Genomic DNA, 23,955 nt, shown 5'->3' with positions numbered 1-23,955 from the left:
TTACAAACTCCCCAGGGGATTCTTATGTGCACTCAGGTTTGGAAACCTCCTATATTCAAAATCTGAGTCTTCTAGGCAATCATTAACTTATTTTAGACTTACATTAATGTTAACTTTTGATTAAAAGCAAATTCAAACTTAAAGATGGAAGTTACTCTAGTTATTTTTAAATTTTTATTGCTGAAGATGATCTAGAAGTTTATATATATACTGTGATAGAGAAGAATGATTTTTATCTAAAATGTCATTTTATATGTTAATACTTGGCAGTAAATTTATGTTTAACTAGCATTCACTAGAAAGGATAGTGAAGATGTTCTTTAAAGTTTCTTTTTAAAATCCTAAATGTAAAATAGAGATATTGAATATTAGCTAAAACCAGAGTTTCAAAAAAGTGAAGCTATTTAAGAATGTTTTTATTTTAGATATGTTCCAGAACAAAAAGAACACAGATCCCAGTTTAAGAGGGGTTTCATGCAAGGGCATGTAAATAGACAAGAAAAAGAAGAAAAAGAAGCAATCTATAAAGAACGCTGGCCAGGTTATGTAAGGGAATTGCGAAAAAGGTAAGTCTGTTTTGTTTGAAAGTGAACACGGTGGCTAAATGACTAAAACAAAAAGCAGAATTGTCTTGATTTCGTACACATTTAAGGATAGCATTGTAAGTCTCATTCTAGCTGAATACTGTACTGATTTGACTTGTAAACACTATCATAATCCCAGTAATTCTTTCCTATTTATTATGTTTTCCCATTTACAGATTGAGTTAATTATAAGATTTTATAGCAAGTTAAACTTCAGGAAACTATCAAGTATTTCATGGCTTTCTATTTGACTTTGATAGGTATTCTCCAAGCACTATAGATGTTATAGGAATGATGGATGATGATAAAGTTGATCTGAATTTGATTGCTGCCCTTATTCGATACATTGTTTTGGAAGAAGAGGTTAGTCTTGTTTTTAAATTTCAAAATTGAAATACAATTTCAATTTTATTTTTGTATCAAGGCCATGAAAAAAATTTTTCTTAAATGCTATAAAAAAAATAATAACCTATGGAAGAAATGGCTTTTGACACCAGAAATAGGAATTTCATAATACCAAAGATTTAGGCATTTGACCAGTTTGAAGAAAAGACTAAACAAGTGAAATGTCTGGATTATAAATCCAATTTTTAAAAAGTGAACTTATGTTCTTTAGTTATAATTGGTAACTAAAGTTATCTTGAGCTAGTATAATTTTAATGAAGACTTAATTGTGCACAGAATTGTACTTAGTGTATTTTGTTATGTGATCCTTTGTAATGGTTCTTTCTCCTCCATATAGGATGGTGCAATATTGGTCTTTCTACCAGGTTGGGACAATATCAGTACTTTACATGATCTCTTGATGTCACAAGTGATGTTTAAATCAGGTATTATAGAAATGCATTTTATTGTAATTCCAAGAGTGGTACTTGAATCATATGTAGCCTGGTTATTTTCTTTCATTTGAGCTTGGTGGTCTTAGTCCAGGTTGGGTTTTTTCAAAAGTTGGATCTTACTTTTTTCTTTTTTTTTTTTTTTTCTTGGAAGTTCTATGTCAGAGATGAAGATGGTAGGTATGTAGTGAAGTTCCTTATTTAGTGTTATGGTGAGACTATTCTTCCTCTCTTCCTAAATTTGCCTAATAAAATTGAGTTCATAAAGTTAAGATGTTGGCTTTGAAGTTTTTGTTTTTCACTCACTTCTGCATTTAGTTGGGCAGAAAAGAAGCTTGAATTTATCCGTTAGTCCACTATTTCTCAGCTGCCTATACAGCAGAGTCACCCATGGCACTTCTTTAAAATGCAGATACCCACATCCCAAAATATTAGAATGTGACCTGAACATCTGAATTAAAAAAAAAAAAAAAAGTCCTTAGGTGATTCTGATTGTTTAACAGCATGTTTTTAGAGATATAACCTCTTACATCTTAGAGAAATGCATGGGAACATTTTTCTCCTATGAAATTCAGTTAAAGCTTTTTCAGGAGTCGTCATTAACTTTAGCAAAGCAAATTCAATTTAGTATTTTATAGTTCTGAATATACTTCCTAACCTTACTTTGTTGAAGTGCTTTTGATACATTTTATTTTTACAGAACACTAAAAAATATTTTGATCTAATTTTATTGGCTAAAATATTTTTTATTCTTTGTTAAATCCCATCATGGTAATGCCCTCAAGGATTCTCTATAATTAAAATTATTTGTAATTATTAATAATTTAAAATTTATTAATAATTTAAAATTATTTATAATTAGAATTATTCTCTAGCCAGAAAAATATTTTTATCTGATCACCATGAGTCCTCTCTAATGAAATACTGCTTTCTCTTCTCCTTGTCATTGATAATCTTTCTCTATAGAAAAAGTATAGCCGTGATTGAACTATACAACTGAATTATTTTTTTAAACAATTGGATTACTTTTTTGGCTGAACCTTCCAATTTTGGCCTCTCCTTCCCCCATCATAAACACTATTGTATGATCTACTTTTCGTTTTAAAGAGTATGGGTGTGTATATATTTTTCTAGAAGAATGCAGGGAAGATCATTTTGGGGGGAGTGGGGAAAGGGTGTAACATACATTATTATAATTGACTTGATTAACTTTCTAATTGAATTATTCTCAAGGATGGAGGTATTTATACTTCCACCACCAGCTTAATTTCTTTTTAAGGAAATCTTTCAAAAATTTAACATACCTAATCTTTAACATCATCTGATAATTGTCTATAATCAGATTTTCCCGTTTTTTTCCCCTAAAGTGTCTTTCACAGCTAGCTTGCTCAGACTAGAAAAAGTCAAACTGATAGATTGTTTACTGTAGTTCTAGAACATCACTCCCATCCTCTCCTTACTTTACCCATAGTGGAAAAGACTAGGTCTGCAACATTCTGGAACTGTCTGAATCTTTACGGTATCATTTCATTTGATCCTCTCTTACCTCTGTTCCCTTGCAAACTGGAAGTTATATCTGAAGGCTTGGTTCAATTCGAGTTAAGTATTTAGAGTTGATGTATTTCATATTGTGTCACAGAGACAAGTAATTAAGAGCATTCTTTTTTAGCAATAACAATTGTTTGACAGCATTTTACTGCTTTTTAAGTTCAGAGGGGTCATAGAGAGTCTATGGGGGAGCGCCATGTCTCCTTTGAATAACAACAGTTCTTTATCTGGGGGAAATACAGCTATCTAGGGGTCATTTGAGCACTCTTGCTAGAGATGTAAGTCAGGTTGCACTTTGGTAACTATATCTAACTGAAATTTACCCTTGCTTCCTTAACATTCTCTCCTTCCCATTACCGTATTACATCAAACTTTCTGTTTATTGGCTAATAATCATGAATGGGCTTGAGCAACTTCATTTTGAAAGTTAAAACTTCTTATATTCCTAACAATTTTTTTTAATATGGGTCACTTTTGGAATGTATTACATTTAACCAGTGCTATTCAATTATTTTTAAGTAGGACATGGAAATTTAGTAAGTAATTGGCTTTAAAAATTTAAATATTCTTTGTATGATTAAAGTAGGATTACCCAAAGTCTACAGACATATTCATCCATATTAAGCAAAACCTTTGGTCTTCAGTTAGTGGTGGGAATGGAGTTAATGATATTTTAGTATAATTTGAAAAGAGAGCTTCCAACTTTTTTAAGCATTCTTTAGGAATTTAGAATTAAAAAAATATTAACAACATAAAAAGAATCAAGTTGGTCTGATTATCAGGTGGCTTAGCATCTGAATTCATTGTTCCATATATATATATATTTTAATAAATTTATTTATTCGCTGCGTTGGGTCTTCGTGTTGCGCGTGGGCTTTCTCTAGTTGCGGTATGCAGGCTTCTCGTTGCGGTGGCTTCTCTTGTTGCAGAGCACAGGCTCTAGGTGCGAAGGCTTCAGTAGTTGTGGCTCACAGGCTCTAGAGCGCAGGCTCAGTAGTTGTGGTGCACGGGCTTAGTTGCTCCACAGCATGTGGGATCTTCCCGGACCAGGGCTCAAACCCATGTCCCCTGCATTGGCAGGCGGATTCTTAACCACTGCGCCACCAGGGAAGTCCCTGTTCCATATTTTTTTGATGGAGCTTTTCTGCAAGTATTTGTCTTAAAGTTTAATTTTCTTTTTAATTTTCAGACAGGTTTCTTATTATACCCTTACATTCACTGATGCCTACAGTTAACCAGACACAGGTATGTTGTTAAATTTATCTTTCAAACTGCAGCAGGCTTTAAGGACTGCTTATTGTAGGTTTTATTTTCTTTTATTTTTTAATGCACATTTTCAAATAGTAATCCATATAAAAAAATACTTCTTTGAGAACCTTTGCAAATAAGTCTTCAGGGAATGATTGCACAAAAAGTTGAATAAGAGAGGCTAATCCACAAATCAAATTAGTTTTGTCGGCATTAGGGAAACGTTTAAAGATTGGTTTTACCAAGAACTTGTTTGGGTTTCCTGAATAAAAGAAAAAGGTATGTGAATACCAATAAAAATAGCTCAACCTAGAAATTAATAATTGACATGTACAGCTTGATATTTGAAATTTTGATTTAACAGAATTAGTACATTTGCAGGCATGAGATTTCAATAATGCATTATTATGGTTTTGGATGTTTTGGCTGTGTCAGATGCAGGGATTTCTCTAGTTAGAATGAACACTGCTTTCTCAAAGGCAAGGTGATTTTCTATTGTTTGCAGTTCCTGGTAGAATGAGATGGATCCATTTTTCCACTCTTTGTAAGAAAATATCATGACATTTTTTATTGAGAGCCTTTTAATATCCTTTCTGCTGGTACCTTAGTCCTGAGTAAGGCTCAGCCAGCTGGATTAGATACAGAGTGCATACCTGAGGGAAGAGAAGAGGAAAGAAAGAGAACTTTTGATTCCAAAGATTGGACAAAATTGTATCCAGTGTGGAGGTACTGCCATCTCTGACACCCTCACCATAAATTATTTATTCCTTTCTTAGAGAATATGTGACTAGACTGGCAAACAACATTTTCTTTATTGATTATCATTTTTATAAACGAGGGGATAAGTTTATGCATTTTTTTGCTTTTCACCCAAGGTGGTACTTGCCATCATGACATTGTAGGATTCGCTATGTGAAGGGGATTTTTTTAAAAAATCCAGTCAAAAAGCTAGTATACGGTGGCACAGCCAGCTGACATTCATTCTGATGATTGGGCATCTGCCTGGTTGGTTGGTGATCTTACCTTTATACTTTTGGGTAATTCGTAATTCTTATCTTTAAACTTCTGTCCCTCTTCCTTAAAAGTTTGACTGTACAATAAGACGTTTATACTCTCCAGCATTTGTTAAAAAACAAATTTTAAATTATCATATTTAAATATTAGTAATTTATATACTACTTAAATATCTATAAATTCAAATTATCTCTATATTTAAATTATCACATGTCATTTGAAATCCTGTTTGTGGTAAGGTTCTGACATCTGTGGGAGATTCAGTTTGGTTTACCAAAAGAATTCTCTGGTATTGAAGATGATGTATACTGTATAAATATATCTATAAATATTAGATGCATATGTCAGTGAACACAGAATTGCTAAAAATGAACAGTACCTGAAGTAATTCCTCTATTTGCAAGAATGATGTATCAGAAATTAGTTTACTTTTGGGATTTTGATGTATTTATTCTTACAGGTATTTAAAAGAACCCCTCCTGGTGTTCGGAAAATAGTAATTGCTACCAACATTGCAGAGACTAGGTAAAAATTGTTTTAATTACCAACTACTGATGATTACATTAGTTTTGAGCCCCATAAATTATTAACATACTTTAATCTTTTTCTTCTACAAAATACTTTGTAATTTCTTAAAAGTAAAGCTATTTTAATTTAGTTATGGTAGTGAACATAGGTTTCGTGGGGTTTTTTTCAGCGTATACTAATGTTCTAGCCTCTTTAGAAATAGCCTATTAAGTGGTTGTTTTAATGCTTTCCTAAAGAAGCATGGGGACTGAGGTCAGTTTTTCTGGTTGGGAGTAGAATTGTTTGGTAGTTTGGTAATTAGTTATATACAGCATTTAAAATATATTGTATTCCCTTGGAGGTACTATTATACCAGTATGGTCGCTGGAACAGATTGTTCTGTGGAAACTGATATTAAATCATGGAACTGGAGGGCTTATAAAGCTAGGTACAAAAGTCCTCAGGCAAGTTGTGAAGTTTGGCTGTAGGCAAATAAGAATTTAGCACATGATCTGTAAGATTGGCCCTATGAGCTGCCACTGAAGCTGCTGATGCTGCCTGTATTTGGTGCTTGATTCCCCTTATGTTGGTAACTGGGAGGAGTGGTGAAAATCCAGAACTGCTAAAAATCAAATTGATTTAATAAAAAATGCTTTAAAATCCCTGTTTGTAGGCCTGTTATCGGTTCATGTATTTTTCATGTGTTTTTAACATTTTTTATATATTTATTTTCTAAACAGCATTACCATAGATGATGTAGTTTATGTAATAGATGGAGGAAAAATAAAGGAGACACACTTTGACACACAGAACAACATCAGTACAATGTCTGCTGAGTGGGTTAGTAAAGCTAATGCTAAACAAAGGAAAGGTCGAGCTGGAAGGTAAGATGGGACCTTTGAATGAAGCCTTAAAAACAAAAAAATTTTGTGTAGCAAAATGTGTTGGTGGCATTTAAAAATATTTATTTAGGACAGTTACCTTTCATATTTTTTAAAACTAACTGCAGCACGTTTTTAAATGGGAAAGTTGTTTTAATCATAGTTGCTTTGGAAAAACTATCCTACCAAGTTTTCTATTTTATGATATTTCTACCTCTCATTCCTCAGTCTGCTTAATTAAAATTAATATTCTTTATGTTATTAGCTATATTATAATTGTGTTTCTTTTTAAAAAGCATATATTACTAATAATGATAGCTATTAATATTTGAATGTCAGATCATCTCATAGATACTTTATATACATTAACTTGCTTAATCCTTACCACAGTGCTATGAAGTACGGGTTATTATCTCTATTTTAAGGGTAAAGAAATTAAGGTACAAAGAAATTAAGTCATCTATCCAAAGTCACACAGTTTTGTAAGTAGCAGAGCCAGGATTTGAAGCCAGGCAGTCTGGCTCCACAGTCTGGGCTACTCATGAGTATACTTCACAGCTGTGCTGGGTTTTCATTATCAGTTACCAATGAAAGCACAGGGAAAATACCTTTTCCCCACTGATGTGGTGATAACAGAAGAAATAGAAATATCTCTGTTTTAATGGTAGGAGAAAAGCTTTGCCTTTAACACAAATAATTGCACTTATTATTTGTTGTAATGCATACTTCACAGTATTTTTACACTCTTACTCATATGAGTAGTAGAGTCATGTCTGGAGTTTTAGAAGAGAGTTTTTATTTTGCCTCTTACACGTAGAATAAAAAGATTCCTATTAATCTTCAAATACTGCCTTAAGTAAGGAAAGGAGAGTTGAAAGAAAATTTTACAGACCATTTTATCAGTCCTTTAAGTTTGTACTATATCTTTAAAGCTCTGACTCACTTGCTATGATCTTTGCTGATTATCCCAGTATAACTTGACTTCCAGGTAGTTTATTAGATTATGCATTTGGTGCTGTTGAGCATAGTCACGGCTTAATTCACGAAGTGTACCTTCTAATCAGTTAACCGGGGCATACCTTGATTGGGGACCTAGCAGGATTAGAGTTTTCCCATGCAGACCTGTCATTACTGGATACTGATTCAAAAAGTATTCACTGTGGTGAATGGGTTTTGGCACACTTTCATAAATGAATAGTAAACACACTAGGCACACTAGGCCTTAGATTTGATCCATGAGAACAATTATGGAAATAGAGTAAATGAAGTATTACATTTTATCTAATTCTTCATCACCATTATCCTGGTGAAGGTTAACTGTGGAATTACAGTGGGATTTTTTCCTAATTGAAGTATAGTTGGTTTACAGTGGTGTGTTATTTTCTGGTGTACAGCAAACTGATTTCGGTTATACGTATATATGTATATATACACGCACAGTGTTTAATTCAAATGGAAAATAGTCCCTTGTGGGCTCTCTAGATATAAATTCCTTTAGCAAAGCTAATTAGATTGATAATTATGTTGAAGGCCAGAGCAAACTATATTAACTACGTGGTCCTCAGTGGAGACCCTCTTACTTTTAGTTTCTGCAGACATGTAATATACTAGATAATGGGTCTTTGTAGACTCATGACAGAAATAGCTAAGATTTTTAGAATTAGTTTATTCCTATAGGAAAGGGCCTCCCCCTCCTTTAACAGCAAGCGCCTACAGAAATATTTTATTCTGCTTGAAGATGAATGAATTCATTAACCTCTTCATATCTGTCCTTAACATTGTACAAAGAATAGTATCATTAAATAACCGTTTCCAACATGCCTCTGAGAACTCAATAAATAGCACATACCTAAAAGCTTTTAAAATAATATAGACAGGTTAACATAATACATTGCTCACAAGGCCCAAAGAGATTAACCTACGTATACTGCTGTTATTGTGAATAGAAGTCTGGAATCTGTAAGATAGAAACAGGGAACCAAATTATTGGTAGGGGGAGGCAATCCTGTATCTTTTAGAACTAGGACTTAGGGTTAATGGATTTAAGCTTATTCAAAACAGGTGGGGAGAAGGAATATGTGATTAATAAAAATGAAATAATAAGTAAATTAGTTATGGTGTGGCTTGGAAGAAATATTGACTACTTCCCCTGCCTACTTTTCTCTGGAGTTCTAAAAAGTCACTGATAATACACCCCCCCGCCCCTTTTTTTTTTAAGAGTTCAACCTGGTCATTGCTATCATCTGTATAATGGTCTTAGAGCAAGCCTTCTAGATGACTATCAACTGCCAGAAATTTTGAGAACGCCTTTGGAAGAACTTTGTTTACAAATAAAGGTAAATTAGCTGGGAGAGTTAAGAAAGTAAATAGGGTTCTAGTTTTCAGCATCTTTTATAGAGGAAAGTAGTATACTAATCTGCCAGAAAGAATTTTTACCATGCATTTGTTTTTCTCTTTGTGTCAGTACGGTTGATCCTTGAAGAGCGTGGGGATTAGGGTTGCCGAAAATCCACTTGGCCGCCTTTTCTGCCTCAAAAACAAAGGAATTGATAAATGACTCACCCAAGGGTGGTTAGTTGAAACAGTTTGGGTAGAATCAGGACTTAAACCCTAGTTCTTTTGATTCTACATATTGTGACCTCTGATTGAACACAAACCTTTCCCCACGCTTAGTTAATTTAAAAATCTGTAAAATAAAAATGCAAGTACTATATTTATTGAAAAAAAATCTGTGTGTAAGTGGACCCATGCAGTTCAAAAAAGGTCAACTGTAAATTATATTTTTTAAAGTTTTGATCAGATATTGACTAAACAGTTTTAAATTATATACTGCTCTGGAGCCAGACTACCTGGGTTTGAATCCCAAATCATCCTGTGGCAAGTTGGTTCTGTTATATTGGGCAAGTTATTTAAATTAACTTCATATAAAATTCTTAGAACAGTGCCTGGCACATAGTAAGTGTCCAGTAATTGTTAGCTACTGTTGTTGTGTCTTAAGATCCCTCATTATAGACTGCTTACCATTTTTTCAGCATCTTAATGTATTTTGATAAAATTAGCTGCCTTATTTTGTAGGTAATTGGTAATCAACTTGTTTGTTGAGATTTTAACCAGCTATTTTTCTCATTAATAGAGTTGGTGGGTGTTAGAAAGTAGTATGTTGGCCTTTAAACATGTTTTTATAGAATCACAAATATAATTTTTACTTATTCTGGTAAAATAACTAACTTGAAAATCGTGTATAGGTTTGATGCTTTACTTTGAGTCAGTGACACAGGCAGGATTAAACTGTTATGTCAATATATGATATATGTTTAATTATATTTGTCTCTCCCCAGATTTTAAGGCTAGGTGGAATTGCTTACTTTCTGAGTAGGCTAATGGATCCACCATCGAATGAAGCAGTGTTACTTTCCATAAAACACCTGATGGAACTGGTAAGTTTGATTTTTAAAAAAATTCTAACTTAGAGTGTTAAAGTAAGCAAGCCAGCTAATTATAAAATTTACTTTCATTATGGCAAGGTAGGCCAATGAATGTGCAGTGCCAGATTGATTCACTTTTTGGCTATTCAGCTTGGAATATGAAATATAAATTAGAAAGTTATAAAATGATACCTTTGTGAGTTTTCTTATACTGGGCTCTTTCCACACAAGTTTTTTCATTATAGGCCTGATTTCAAATTACATAAAATTTTGAAATCTTTCAATTACTGGTCCTCTTCATTTGTATTCCAGAAATGAATTTGGTTGCTTTATTCTACTCTTTCTGATTACCATAATGTTTTTAGAGCTTTTGTGAAATCCAGGTAACTTAATAACAGTATGAACATTTTATAAAGGCAGCTCTTCTATTTTTGAAGGAATACTAGCAGGTGGCTTTTCTCCAAAATATCCTATCCCCCTACCTATCATTTTATTCTTACAGCTTTTTTCCTTAGATTCTTTTTTGAAGTCAGTGTTTTGAGGAACTAGTTTCAATGTCTTAGTCAAGTGACCACTTAGTTGGTAGCCATCCCTTCATGAGACCATGTTGAGAAGCGGCACAGGACTGGAGAGAATTAGTGGGTGAGTTAATACCCAAAGTGGAGAGAAAGAATAGAGCTGTGCGTTCCAACACAGTAGCCACTAGCCACAGGTGACTGTTTAAATTTAAATTTTGAATTAAATTACAAATTCAATATCTTGGTCACACTTGCACATTTTAGATGTTCAGTAGGCACATATGGCTAGTGGCTACCACATAATCAGTGCAGAAATAGACATTTCTGTCAATGCTGCAAGTTCTGTTGGTTAGTACTGGGCTAGAGGATGCTGAAGATGTATTTTACGTATTTCAATTTTATTTGTGCCCATCCATGTAGATAAATTTGAGAATTTGGTCCATGTAAAAATAAGTTCTTAATGTGAGTATTAAGTTGTTTAAATGAAAAGCATTGTAACTTATCTGACCATCTTTGTTGGAATTTGGATTAGATTTAGTGAGGTTACTGGTATTTTAGGGAGCAGTGCGGTTTTACTCCCGACCTCTCTTCCCCTCCAGACTTTTATCGAATAGAACAGCAGTAGAGGGCTACGGGGTGATCAGAGAATCAACGTATTATTTGTGGTAGAGACAGACAACCAGAGGGCGGCTGGAGTCTGAAGCCAGAGTGGGATGACTTCCTCTCCCAACTGAATTTAAGAACCAGTCTTTACTTAGCCATTTGTAGGCAACGAAATTGTGAAAAGGCTTGGAAAATCCTTGCCAACAGTAGGGTCTGAAGCCTACATTTTGAAAAAAACTTCTTATTGTGCAATACGGCATGCCCATCCAGGGTAAAAGAGTAAAACAAAAATGTCCAGCTTAATGGTTTATCACAAAGTGAGCACTCTTATTTTTATTCATGTCAAGAACATTTCCAGTATCCTAAAAACCAACTTCCTACCCTCGCCCAATTATTCTACTCTCAGGCTCAAAAATAACCTCTATCATGACTTTAATGGTAATCTCTTGCTTGTTTTTCTTGATGGTTTTACCATACCAGTATACATCTTTAAAGAGCTCAGTTTAACTTGGCCTTTTGCGAACTTTACATGAACTCACACAGGATGTGGTGGTTTTTTTTTTTTTTGCAAGGGGGAATGGGGTTCTGGATTCTTTCACTGAAACATTGTGAGATTCATGTGCATTATTGCTTTCAGCTATAGTTCATTCATTTCTTTACCATATTTTATTATATGACTACTGAAAGGCATTTTTGTTATTTCCAATTTGAGGCAGTTACATATAGTGCTGGTATGACTGTTCTTCTATATTTATTGTTTCTTGGTGCACGTGTTTAAGTATTTCTCATGGGTGTACACTTGAGTGAATTCACTGAGTCATAACGTATGTGTATGATTTACTTTGGTAGGTAATGCCCACCATTTCCCAAAGTTGTCAAACTACTTACACTCCTACCAGTGTCAGTGGTAGGTGAACATTCTCAGCTCTATAGCATCACCAACCTGTAGTCTTTTATTCTAAGCATGTTGATAGGCATGTAGTAGTTTTGTGGCTTTAGTTTGCATTACCATGACTGCTGTTGAATTTGTAGGTAGCTTTTTATGCTTATTGCCCATTTGGATAGTCTCATTTATAAATTATTGATGCCTGTTTTTCTGTTACATTGTAGGAGGTCATTATATACTTTTTGTGTACTCTTGATCTGAGCCTTTTGTCAGCTGTGTATTGCACATGTCTGTATTTTTACCTTTTCACTTTTTAATAGTGGTTTGATAAACTGAAATTCCTAATTTTAATGTGGTCAAATGTATCAGTCTTTTTCTTTATTGTTACTGCTTTTTGTCCTTTAGTAAGTTTTTCTCTACCCTGGAGTCATGACGATATATTGTTTTAACTTTGTTTTCTTTTTCACACTTAGCTATATAATCCGTCTGCAATGGATTTGTGTGTGTGTGTGTGTGTGTGTGTGTGTGTGTGTGTGTGTAGGTGAGGTAATAATCAAAGTTTTTAGATACGTAGAGCAGTTGACCGAAACCATTTATAGAAAAGTTCATCCTTTTCTTCTTTGTTCTCCAGCCATAGTCATAGATCAGGTGTCTATGGATTTATTTGTCTGTTTGTAGGCTCTCCTTTATTCTATTGGTGTATATTTCTATCTTGAGCTGCTGTCACACTGCCTTAATTATAATATTGAGTCTTACCAAACAAGAACATGATCTGTCCCATTGATTTAGTTATTTAATCTCTTGGTGTTTCAGCGTTTTCTGTGTATTATAGAACTTTTTAAAAGATTTATATCTGGTTTGTAGTATTTCTGGATTATATTCAAACTTCAAAATTTTTCATTTTCTCGTGAGTCTGATATACAGAAATCAAATTGGTTTTGAATGTTGACCTTGCATTCATCAATGCTATGAAACCCACTTACTCTGATAACTATATGTAGATTTTTGAGTACACAGTCACATCTATAAATAATTGCAATTTTATTTATTCCTTTCCAGCTGTCATCCAGGATCCTTAGTACAATGTTGAGCAGAAGTGTTATGATAGTGTGCACTCTTATGTTCTTATTCTCAAAGGAAAACCTGTCAAAAATTCGTTGAGCATGTTTTTTGAAGATTTTTGATGGAAACTATCAAATTAAGGAAGTTTCTATTCTTAACTTACTAAGAGATTTTTATCATGCATGGATAATGGATTTTATCAAATACCTTTTCTGCCTCTAATGAGATTATACAATTATGCTGTTTTTTTATGTTAAATTTGTAATATATTGAATTACATTGATTTTTCAATTGTTAAACCAACTTTCATTCCAGAAACAAACCTATCTTGCTGAGATTCAGTATGCCATTATTTTATTTTGAGTTTCTCATGCGTAAGATTATTTAGTTTCCCTTTCTCCAGATGTCCCTTGTCAAGTTGGTACCAAGATTATGCTAGGTTCAGAAAACAAGTGGAGAGGTTTTGTTTTGTTTTTTTCCTATTCTGTGAAAGAGTTTTTATAAGATTGAGGTTATTTCCTCCATAAATGTTTAGTAGAGATCTTTGTCTAATGAGACATTTGAGTTATTTTTGTTCTGTTTTTTAATTTAAATTTTTACATTTTTATACAGTTTTTAAAGGTTACACTCCATTTGCAGTTATTACAAAATATTGGCTATATTCCCCATGTTGTACAATACATCCTCGTAGTCTGTTCTACACCCAATAGTTTGTACCCCCCACTCTCCCACCCTTACAACAAACTAGTGGTTGGTTGCCAGTGAGGGGGGGGCAATTGAGTTATATTTTTTATTATTTTTGTTGTTGTTCAAATCTTGTTATTTTGAATGTGTACTAGACATTGTATTTACAGAGGTCTTTGTAGATAAAAACTTGGAGCTTGGGGTGATGGTAATTTCTTCCAGAGAGGATTTATGTTGCTTCTTCTGGGAAAAGATGCCCCAATGTTGGGTTCACTTCCTTGGACTTCTGTCCCTCCCCTAATCCTGGACTTATGATTTTTGTAATTCTTTTGTAACTCCTCAGTCTGCAAGCAGCTTTTCCATCTGTGCTCAGTAGGGTGATTGGATCAAATTACCTAGGTAATCAGAGCAGAAGTCACCCCGTTGTGGGGGGTTCTAGATAAATATTTTATCTCTTGCTCTCCTGTCCCATGTCTCCTAAAGTACTAGAATCTAGGGGCTATGCATTCTATATTCCAAATATGTAATAGTGTCTCGTTTTTTGTTTTATTTCTTCTACAACTCTTGTACTTTACTGGGTGATTTTATTTGAAGACTTACTGGTGTGTTATTTCTCTTCCACCATTTATAGTAAAGCCAAGTTGTTTCTGTTTAAGTAAGTTTCTAACCTTTGCTGACCTCAAAACTTATGTTGCAAACTTATGTTTTGATGAAGAGAACTAAAGCTGAACAATATTAGGGCATTTGGACTTAAGAGTGGCCTATTATTTTTTCTTAAGCAAACTAAAATGTGGTGCTTACAATGTGTTTTAAACATAAAACTCTTACTTTACAGAACGCTTTGGATAAACAAGAAGAATTGACACCTCTTGGAGTCCACTTAGCACGATTACCAGTTGAGCCACACATTGGAAAAATGATTCTTTTTGGAGCTCTGTTCTGTTGCCTCGACCCGGTGCTCACCATTGCTGCTAGTCTTAGCTTCAGAGATCCCTTTGTGATTCCACTGGTAAGAAAGATACAAGTAAAAGCCCAGGTATTTTTAGATACACAGGGTAGTTGTTTTCTTAGATAGATTTTTCATTGGCTTTTTATTAGAATGCCATTCTCTGTTATATACCATCAGAGCAATTTAAGTTGCCTTCATCTGTTTTAAGGGAAAAGAAAAGGTCGCAGATGCAAGAAGAAAGGAATTGGCAAAGGATACTAAAAGTGATCACCTGACAGTTGTGAATGCATTTGAGGTAAAAGGAATATATTTAAATGTTTAAAATCTGTATTATAGTTATCAGGAATAAACTGCTAAGTGAGAATGCCTAAAATTAGGTGAACATTTGGAAAAAAATTGTACATCATTTTTCAATTTTGTGATAACTCATTACATTTACCCTTTTGGAAAAAAGTCTATTTTTGTGTTTTGATAACAATAGAACAAGTGAACAATTTATTTTAAAATTTTATTTGCTGCTATTCTTTTGTATCTTTGTCTTACTGACATTTATGACAGAAGGTCCCTTTTTGTTCATTAAACTATGCATGTATTCAGATTTAACATTTTTGATAGAGCATGATAGTCATGTACACTACTCAGGATAAAGAGACTTTTTCTCTTATAGACAAGCTTATCTGAGGATAAACATTTATCATCCATCTTTGCAACATTTAAATGTAATTTGGTGTATAGAGACAGCATCTTTTTACTGTAGTTCTAGTCTCAGTTTTGTACTACCTATTATGGGAAAGTTTATATTTTTTTCCTTTTAAGCTCATTCAGTATTTTCTTTTTTCCCATCTTCCCTCCTTCTCTAGCTTAAAGCAAAGTAAAACAATATATGTTTGAAGTTGAAAATATATAATAGCATTGAAATTTGTTCAACAGAGTGCTCATTTTGACTAATACAATCATGTACAGAATGATGCTATTTTATGTAAAATGCACAGTATGTTACTATATAACTTGCTCTTTTTTGTGTAAAGAAAGGTCTGCAAATTCAGTTTTGGTTATCTCTTAACAACTAGGATCATGGGGAGTTTATGTTTTTTTAGTTTGTTAATTTGGAAATTCTTTGAATTTTTTACAAGAAAATGAAATATCAGTAGAAAGTAAAATTATTACCAAAATAAAGACAAACTGGTAAGCAGTCTTTGCTTTGGGGAACAATATCAATACTTTTCTTCATAGGGCTGGGAAGAAGCTAGACAACGTGGTTTCAGATATGAAAAAGACTATTGCTGGGAATATTTTCTGTCTTCAAACACACTGCAGGTAATGGTGAATGTTTTGAAGTGCTTCTCATATGTTAGGTTAGGGACTTATGTATTTTGTGTAGTCAAATCTATAGCAAAAAGTTAAGTTTTTGCTTAACTTTTGTGTGAGTTTGTCTTATGAAGTTGAATCATTATACAGAATCATAAAAGGAATCTTTATTAAATCAACTGCAACAAAACAAAAAAGGTGTATAGCATAATAAACAAAAAACTAATGGCTAAGAAAAAAAATGAGCCCAGAGTTTAGCAGGAAAATACAGAGAGGCTCGATTACTGTTCCTGCACCATTTTGATGATTCATCCTGAAAATTTTCACTAATACTCCTAAAATCTGTTTTAAAATCTCAGAGCGAGTATCTTTAACTTTTGGGTAGGTATTTTTATCTTCAACTGACTTAGTGTAGTGAGAAAACACTGGACAGGAGGCATTTGTGAAATAGAAGAAAGTGAACAATTAACAGGGCAGATGCACATCAGACTTCAGACTCTGCACTGAACTGGAGAAGTGATCTCAAGCCAGTGGGAGTAGAAATATCCTCACCTTCCCCCTTACATGTACACTCCATCTTTGTGGCATAGATTTAACAAATCTACGGGAGTAAAAGAATCCAGAATCTAGAATATTTAATCAAAAGTGCCCAAACATTAAGAGAATGAAAAGAAGGGTAATAACTCTGAAAGATACTACAGCCAATGGAAAAAAAGGTAATAGGTGTCTCTACATAGAAAATTTAAGAGTAATTGAATATGTATTTAGAGATATATTGTAAGAACATTTCCCTTAAGTGGAAAAAAATGAAGTGAAGTACAGTATGAAAAAAGATGGTTGAATCCAACCAAGTGTTTTTTGAAAATATTATATCCAGTCAAGATACTAATTCAAGTTTAAAGAAAAATGACAGGCATTCAGGAAAGCACTTGAAATACTGCACCCATGAGTTGATCTTGAAATATTTACTGACAGTGAAATGCTGCCTATTAAGAAGTGAATCAGAAAGAATTCAGGAATGGAGAGTACATGCTAAGTCAGCTGGTGGTAGATACTGAAATTAAATATGGAAAAATGCAAAACAGTATTGGGAATTATGGATACAGAATAAAGGTTATTATCCTGAACAATATAAAATAATGGTGATAGAAACCGGGAGATGACCTAGAGAGTCAGTTATAAGAGAATGTAGGTGGGGAAACTAAAGTCACATAATTCATAAAAGGGATATATACTTAAATGTGACAATTTTATGTCTCATAATCTCTTACTTTAAGCTCACAAGGATCCTTTATTAAATATCTCTTATGATTATAAGAATGTAAGATTCATCTAGTTCAGTTTCATTTCTTTTTAACTTCCTTAAATTGAACTAAAATTAATTTGAATGCTTTTGTAAAAACAGCTTCTATATTTACGTTATCCCGTTGTTAGGATAGCATTTTTGTCTAATTCTGTCCGTATAAATGCATAGGAAGTATCTGCAATATTTACTTAGTTAATGATACTTCTGACAGTACTGAGATTAGGGTAGTCTTCTTTTGTACTTTGCTATACTACTTGAATGCTTTTTATAATGAGTCACGTATCATTTTTACCCAAAGAGTGATTTTTCTTATAAACACAAGAAACAGGCCTTAAGCTTTTGTGCCAGGATGTAACAGTAGTTAATTTTCAGTAATACATATATGGATGTTGGTTATTTTCTCTATGCTTTCCTGTTTGTTTTTTTTTTTCAAAATATGGGGTAGAGAGCAATTTTGAAAATTATGAGCCTTTTTGTAAACTGAAGTAATCCTTAAACATCAGTTGTTATTCCCTACAGCGGGCAAGCCTTAAGATTGGACAATAAATATTTTTGGCTTACAATCCATATGGTTTCTGTTGCAACTGCTCACCTCTGCCATTATAATGCAAAAGCAACCAAAGATAGTGTGTTGATGAATGGGTGTTGTTTTGTTCCAGTAAAACTTTATTGACAAAAACAGGTTTTTATAAATTTTGTAGTTTACCAACCCTGCTCCAAAACATCACATTTTTGCAAAAGTGTTTCATAAAGCAGGGAAAGCTCAAAGCTAAATTTATTTATGAGTACATGCTTTATAACCCCTATCAATTTGTGTGAAAGGTATTCTAGTTCTGTTTGTTACCATTGCTCCCTAGATGCTGCATAACATGAAAGGGCAGTTTGCTGAGCATCTTCTTGGAGCTGGATTTGTAAGCAGTAGGAATCCTAAAGATCCAAAATCTAATATAAATTCAGGTAAAGCAGAAAGTACAGTGTAAATAACTTGCTGCTGTTGTCAGTTGTATCCGTATTTTACTTTTTTTTCTCTACCTTCCCACCCCCAATAGATAATGAGAAGATAATTAAAGCTGTCATCTGTGCTGGTTTATATCCCAAAGTTGCTAAAATCCGACTAAATTTGGGTAAAAAAAGAAAAATGTAAGCATTGAAGATTATTATGAATTATTTGTAGTTCTCTCAAACTTTCGAAATCCTCTGCTGCAACAGGGCTTATGTTGTACATTTGTTCTTACTCATAATAGGGCCATATTCTTGTTACTTTTGGTCACTGAAGAGAAGGCAAACTGTTTACCATGGGCATCACTTTCCCTCATAGCACATCCCTGGAGTCTGCTGCTTCATCACCCATTTTTTCACAAAGAATGTTAGTGAAATATAATATCAATGTAAATATGAGAACAGTAAGCCAGCTATACCTTGTTTAGAGTAAATTTTGTTTCAGGATTTTTTTCCTCTTTTTTTTTTTTTTTTTTTTTTTTTTTTTTGCGGTATGCGGGCCTCACCGCTGCGGCCCCTCCCACCGCGGAGCACAGGCTCTGGACGCGCAGGCTCAGCGGCCATGGCTTATGGGCCCAGCTGCTCCGCGGCATGTGGGGTCTTGCCGGACCGGGGCACAAACCCGTGTCCCCTGCATCGGCAGGCGGACTCTCAACCACTGCGCCACCAGGGAAGCCCTTTTCCTCTCTTTTAAAACAAGTAATTTTCTACTTGAGCTCTTGGAATAAAATTGTGGTGATTTTACTATTTTGAGAAATAAAGTATAACTTTAAATGTATGTACAAATAGAGTCAGCCTTAGTTGTAATTGGAGACAACAAATAAGGCATATTTTTGCCCAGTAAAAGAATTCATTCCCGTGAGGAAAAAGGAGAAACTGAAAGTCACAAATGGCTAGTGGTATGTGAATTGGTGCCACCCTTTTGGAAGACAATTTAGATTAGAATTATGTATCAGCAGTCATTAAAATAGTCACTGGCCCCGTGGATTCATAAGTGAATATTTGAATTTAATATTTTCTAAGGAAGTAATTCCAAATGTTTTTTGACAGGTATATTATAAACAACATAGATGTCTAGTAGCAGTGGGGAAATTATGGTTTTTTTTTTTTTTTTTGCGGTACGCGGGCCTCTCACTGTTGTGGCCTCTCCCGTTGCGGAGCACAGGCTCCGGACGCGCAGGCTTAGCAGCCATGGCTCACGGGCCCAGCCGCTCCACGGCATGTGGGATCTTCCCGGACCGGGGCACGAGCCCGTGTCCCCTGCATCGGCAGGCGGACTCTCAACCGCTGCGCCACCAGGGAAGCCCGAAATTATGGTTTTATAAGACCATATTATATGGCATTTCTGTTAGGCGTATAAAACATCACTGTATATTGACATAAAATATTTGAACTGATGTTAGATGAAAAAGTTGGATGTTCTGTAAACATGAAAAAATATAGACCTCAAAGATAGCCTAGAGTGCAGCAGTGTAGTGGTTCTCAACCTGGGTGATTTCGCCTCTCTGGGACATTTGACAATGTCTGCAGACATCTGTGGTTGTTATAAGTGGAGGAGTATGTACTACTAGCATCTAGTACATAGAGGTCAGGGATGCTATTAGGCATTCCATAATGCACAAGACAGTCCCCCACAACAGAAAATTCAATATGTCAAGAATGCTGATGTTGAGAAACCCTATTCTCACGTGGAAGATTATGGGTAACATGAATTTTAATCACTGTAGTTGGATTATCCACATTTTAAGTGATCTGAGTACTTTTTTGACATCAGTACTTTGTCAAATTCTTCTTCATATCTATCCCTAAACTTACAGGTAGCTTAACAGAGAGACTCCTTGAAATACAAACATTTTATATATCCCTCTGCCATCCTGGGAAGGCTTTATGAAAGAAAGGTAGTTCTCTTTGGGTTTATGCTTTGTTTTGGTCTAGTCAGCACATTTTGGCATACTGGCTAAGAGTTTTAAGTTTTTGTTGGAACACAGCTGTGCCTGTTTGTTCACATGTTGTTTGTGCCTGCTTTCCACCTGCACTAGCAGAGTTGAGTAGTTGTGACAGAAGGTCTGCAAAGCATAAAATATTTTCTCTCTGGTCCTGTATAGAAAAAGTTTGCCAAACCCTGCTGTTCTGGTGATGTAGGGTTGCAGGATGGCATTGGTTAAATTGACTGTGCGGTGAGGAAAAGCAGTTGCTCATTTTATTCTGAATAATGGCTCATGACTGTGATTCAGATTTTGGTAGACATATTATGGATTCCTAGAACCATGAAAAAGATACTCTTAAAAACAAAGAGGAAGGATTAATGGATTATCAGCTTTATTCTGTAATTACCACTGACTATATAAACTATCAGACATCTCCCTGTTGAATAATATTAATTAAAGACTCCTACAAATTGAGGTGAAATTTTTGTGACTATCAAAGGAAGGACCCGTAAAAATGGAGAGATTGAACTAGAGCTGTGTACATTTATTCCAAGTATTCCTGTTTTGAAGGGTGGGGGGAGTTCAGTGAATGTGAGACCATTTAAAACATATTTTAGAATAGGTTCTTAAAAACCAGTTTTAGCTAACTCCCTTTTAAACAAAATTCTTCATTTTAAATTTTAGATCATTTCACAGAGTTATTCTGTAAATTGACGGCTGTTTATCAGTAGCATGATTTACAGTAAAATGTACAGACTATTCTCTTGGTCTGATTCACTTAGAATTATATCAGGTATTTCATTTTTTGTACTTTACTGGTATAGTATATATACTAACATAATTAGGGAATATTTTGTCATCTTTCTAATATGTTGAGTAATTAATACCTATAAGAAAAGGATTTGTTGTATGATTTAGAGTACTCTTATTTAGCCAATTATTTTTCCATGTCTTATTAAAACAAAAATTTGGAAATTTATATTGCAGAAATAAATTGAACTCATCTGTGGAGTTTGTTTTGATTCTGGGATTAGTTTGGAATCCTCCAGAGTTTTGTTTTGTTTTGTTTTTAAACTACATTTTAACTTCTTTAAAGGGTGAAAGTTTACACAAAAACTGATGGACTAGTTGCTATTCATCCCAAATCCGTTAATGTGGAGCAAACAGAATTTCATTACAACTGGCTTATCTATCACCTGAAGATGAGAACAAGTAGTGTAAGTGAATACATAAAATAACCATGGGTCTGAATAACAGTCTTGTTGTATTTTTTAAATTGTATAGGTTTTCATAATTATAAACAAAATTTATTTTCTTTAAAAAAATTTTTTTTATGACATGACTTATACCTTCTTTAAGCAGATAGCCTATACTTTTAATGTGCAGATCTGTCATGATGTATCTTTGTATTTTAATTAATTGGGATGGTTATTTGATTTGCATAATTTTCTTTCAGAGCCTGCTTTCAAGACATACTGGCATCTTATGGTATATAAGAGTACACTTTTCAGAGAATTTTGTTGGCCTGTCAATATACAAGTATTGGTCAGAATATTAAGTGGGAATTCTGTTAATATATAAATAAAAAGAACTTCAGCTACATTAGTGTTTTGGTTTTATCACTTAGGCAATATTTTGTTTACAGAACAGTGCTATTGATTGAATTGAAACAAAAATATAAAACTCCTTTGTTCTCTGAAGTAAGAATGGCTTGTTTAAATGGTATTTCTTCAAATTTAGTCTCTGTAATTACACTAAAAGGATAATACCTGTTTTAGAAGGAAAGCACTAATAAATTGGTACTAGTGATATTATTGAGTTAATGTGACAATAATCCTTTCAGACTCCTTAATGTATTCATTTGCCATAATTCTCATTATAGATATACTTGTATGACTGCACAGAAGTTTCTCCATACTGTCTCTTGTTCTTTGGAGGTGATATTTCCATTCAGAAGGATAATGATCAGGAAACTATTGCTGTAGATGAATGGATTATCTTTCAGTCTCCAGCAAGAATTGCCCATCTTGTTAAGGTGACTGACTTTACATGATTGTCTTTGATTCTGCATACAAGTTAGTATGTGGTCTTGTGGTTTTGTTCTTCCAAGTGTTATACATGTTACGTTAAATATTTCTTGCTTTATTTCAACAGAGGAAATTGTGCTGAGAAATTGATTCAGTTTTTCTGAATTGTTTTTTGAGATAGTTACAGACCAACCATTCTAAATGGCTCAGTGTGATAAAAGTTTGAATTTTTTTACTTAAGTTGGCTACTCATAACCACACTTTAGTTAGTTGCTCATTAGATATTTCAGTCTTTTTGTGTAATAGCTTATTAAATTTCTTGTACCAGCTGAAGTCACTTTTATTTATTACGTTGTTTGATAGTACATCTGCCTTTGTTGAACATGTATAATTTTTCCAACTTCAGGAATTACGAAAGGAACTAGATATCCTTCTGCAAGAGAAGATTGAAAGTCCCCATCCTGTAGACTGGAAGGACACTAAATCCAGAGACTGTGCAGTACTCTCAGCTATTATAGACTTGCTCAAAACACAGGAAAAAGCAACTCCCAGGAACTTGCCACCACGATTTCAGGATGGATATTACAGCTGACGGCTTTTCTGTGGTGCCCTGAAAAGCCAGTTTGATAGCCATTTTCCATCATGGTTTAACTTTTGAGTAGATGTCAAACCGCAGGACATGAATAATTTTCATGTGTAAGGTAGAAACCTTCAGTAGGTAGTAAATAAAGACTTAATGTGCATGAGTTAACAGTGTCATCTGTAGCTATTATAAATATACCATAAAAAAGTTACTCTGTAGTGGTCATGTCCACAGTTTGAGAGTATTTCTCATATATTTTGAATGTTGTACCACTTGAGAAATTCCTTTGTTCTGTTATGAAAGATTAATCTCTCTGCCCATAATGACTGAGTATAGAATCAGTAAAAATAGAATGGTTAGCCAAAAAGCAGTATCAAATAAGAATTTGAATACATCCACATTTCTTCTAATGAAACTTCTATCAGAAGTAAATTGTTGTAATAAAGCCCAGTATTTAATAAAATGTACAGTGTAAATCTCAGCTAGCTTTTTGGGTTGCTTTCTGCATCTCCACCTATCCCTTGGTTTATCTGATGGTTTTTTATCTTAGAATATGTTTGTACCACTTTTACATCACCCTGTGCAGTGTAATGTAGCAATTGAGAGCATGGGTCTAGAGCCTATCTAAGTTCAAATTTTAGCTCCATCACTTACCACGTATCTTAGGCAAATTACTTGGCTTCTGTTTCCTTTTCCTTATCTGTAAAATACAGGTAACAATTCTGAGGATTAAATATGTTTTCATATGTAAAGTGCATAGACTAGTGTCTGGCATGTATTGTGTACTTAGTTATTATTTGAAACATTTTTTTAAACAATCCATTATGTTAGACTTTTCTTCCCCATGCTGAGTGCTATTTTACCCTCTTAGCCAGTGGAAGCTAGTGTGACATGTACTGTATGTTTTCAGCCCTGTCAGATTTTGACAAATACTGTTGGTTGCTATCCAACAACCATTTTGTCCCTCCCTTCCTGGTTGCTTGTTCATGTGTCCCCTCCTCTGTGCAGCCTTGTTCCCAGGGATGTTGGACCCTCTTCCCCAAGGGTGGATTGGATTGT

At 34.1% G+C, this 23,955-nt stretch overlaps 1 protein-coding gene across 2 annotated transcripts in view; it reads left to right on the top strand.

The window, feature by feature from the left end:
- Positions 1-23,377, top strand: part of DHX36 (DEAH-box helicase 36) — a 49,118-nt gene extending 25,741 nt beyond the window's left edge. Inside the window, exons 10-25 of one of the 2 annotated variants that reach the window (XM_065875725.1) lie at positions 426-566; positions 845-947; positions 1,327-1,414; positions 4,158-4,213; positions 5,691-5,755; positions 6,478-6,621; positions 8,837-8,954; positions 9,957-10,055; positions 14,632-14,805; positions 14,954-15,040; positions 15,979-16,062; positions 18,217-18,316; positions 18,409-18,499; positions 21,383-21,503; positions 22,169-22,321; positions 22,720-23,377. In XM_065875725.1, the coding sequence (XP_065731797.1) occupies positions 426-566; positions 845-947; positions 1,327-1,414; positions 4,158-4,213; positions 5,691-5,755; positions 6,478-6,621; positions 8,837-8,954; positions 9,957-10,055; positions 14,632-14,805; positions 14,954-15,040; positions 15,979-16,062; positions 18,217-18,316; positions 18,409-18,499; positions 21,383-21,503; positions 22,169-22,321; positions 22,720-22,905 (1,810 nt within the window). In that variant the 3' untranslated portion in view covers positions 22,906-23,377. The remainder of the gene's footprint in view (positions 1-425; positions 567-844; positions 948-1,326; positions 1,415-4,157; positions 4,214-5,690; positions 5,756-6,477; positions 6,622-8,836; positions 8,955-9,956; positions 10,056-14,631; positions 14,806-14,953; positions 15,041-15,978; positions 16,063-18,216; positions 18,317-18,408; positions 18,500-21,382; positions 21,504-22,168; positions 22,322-22,719) is intronic. The other variant, XM_065875726.1, reaches the window with a different exon arrangement.
- The last annotated feature ends 578 nt before the right edge of the window (positions 23,378-23,955 follow it).

Source organism: Phocoena phocoena, chromosome 4 (genome assembly GCF_963924675.1).
Source record: "Phocoena phocoena chromosome 4, mPhoPho1.1, whole genome shotgun sequence".
NCBI lineage: Eukaryota > Metazoa > Chordata > Mammalia > Artiodactyla > Phocoenidae > Phocoena > Phocoena phocoena.
The sequence above is the reverse complement of the archived record's forward strand: the minus strand, read 5'-3'. Positions and strand labels throughout refer to the sequence as shown.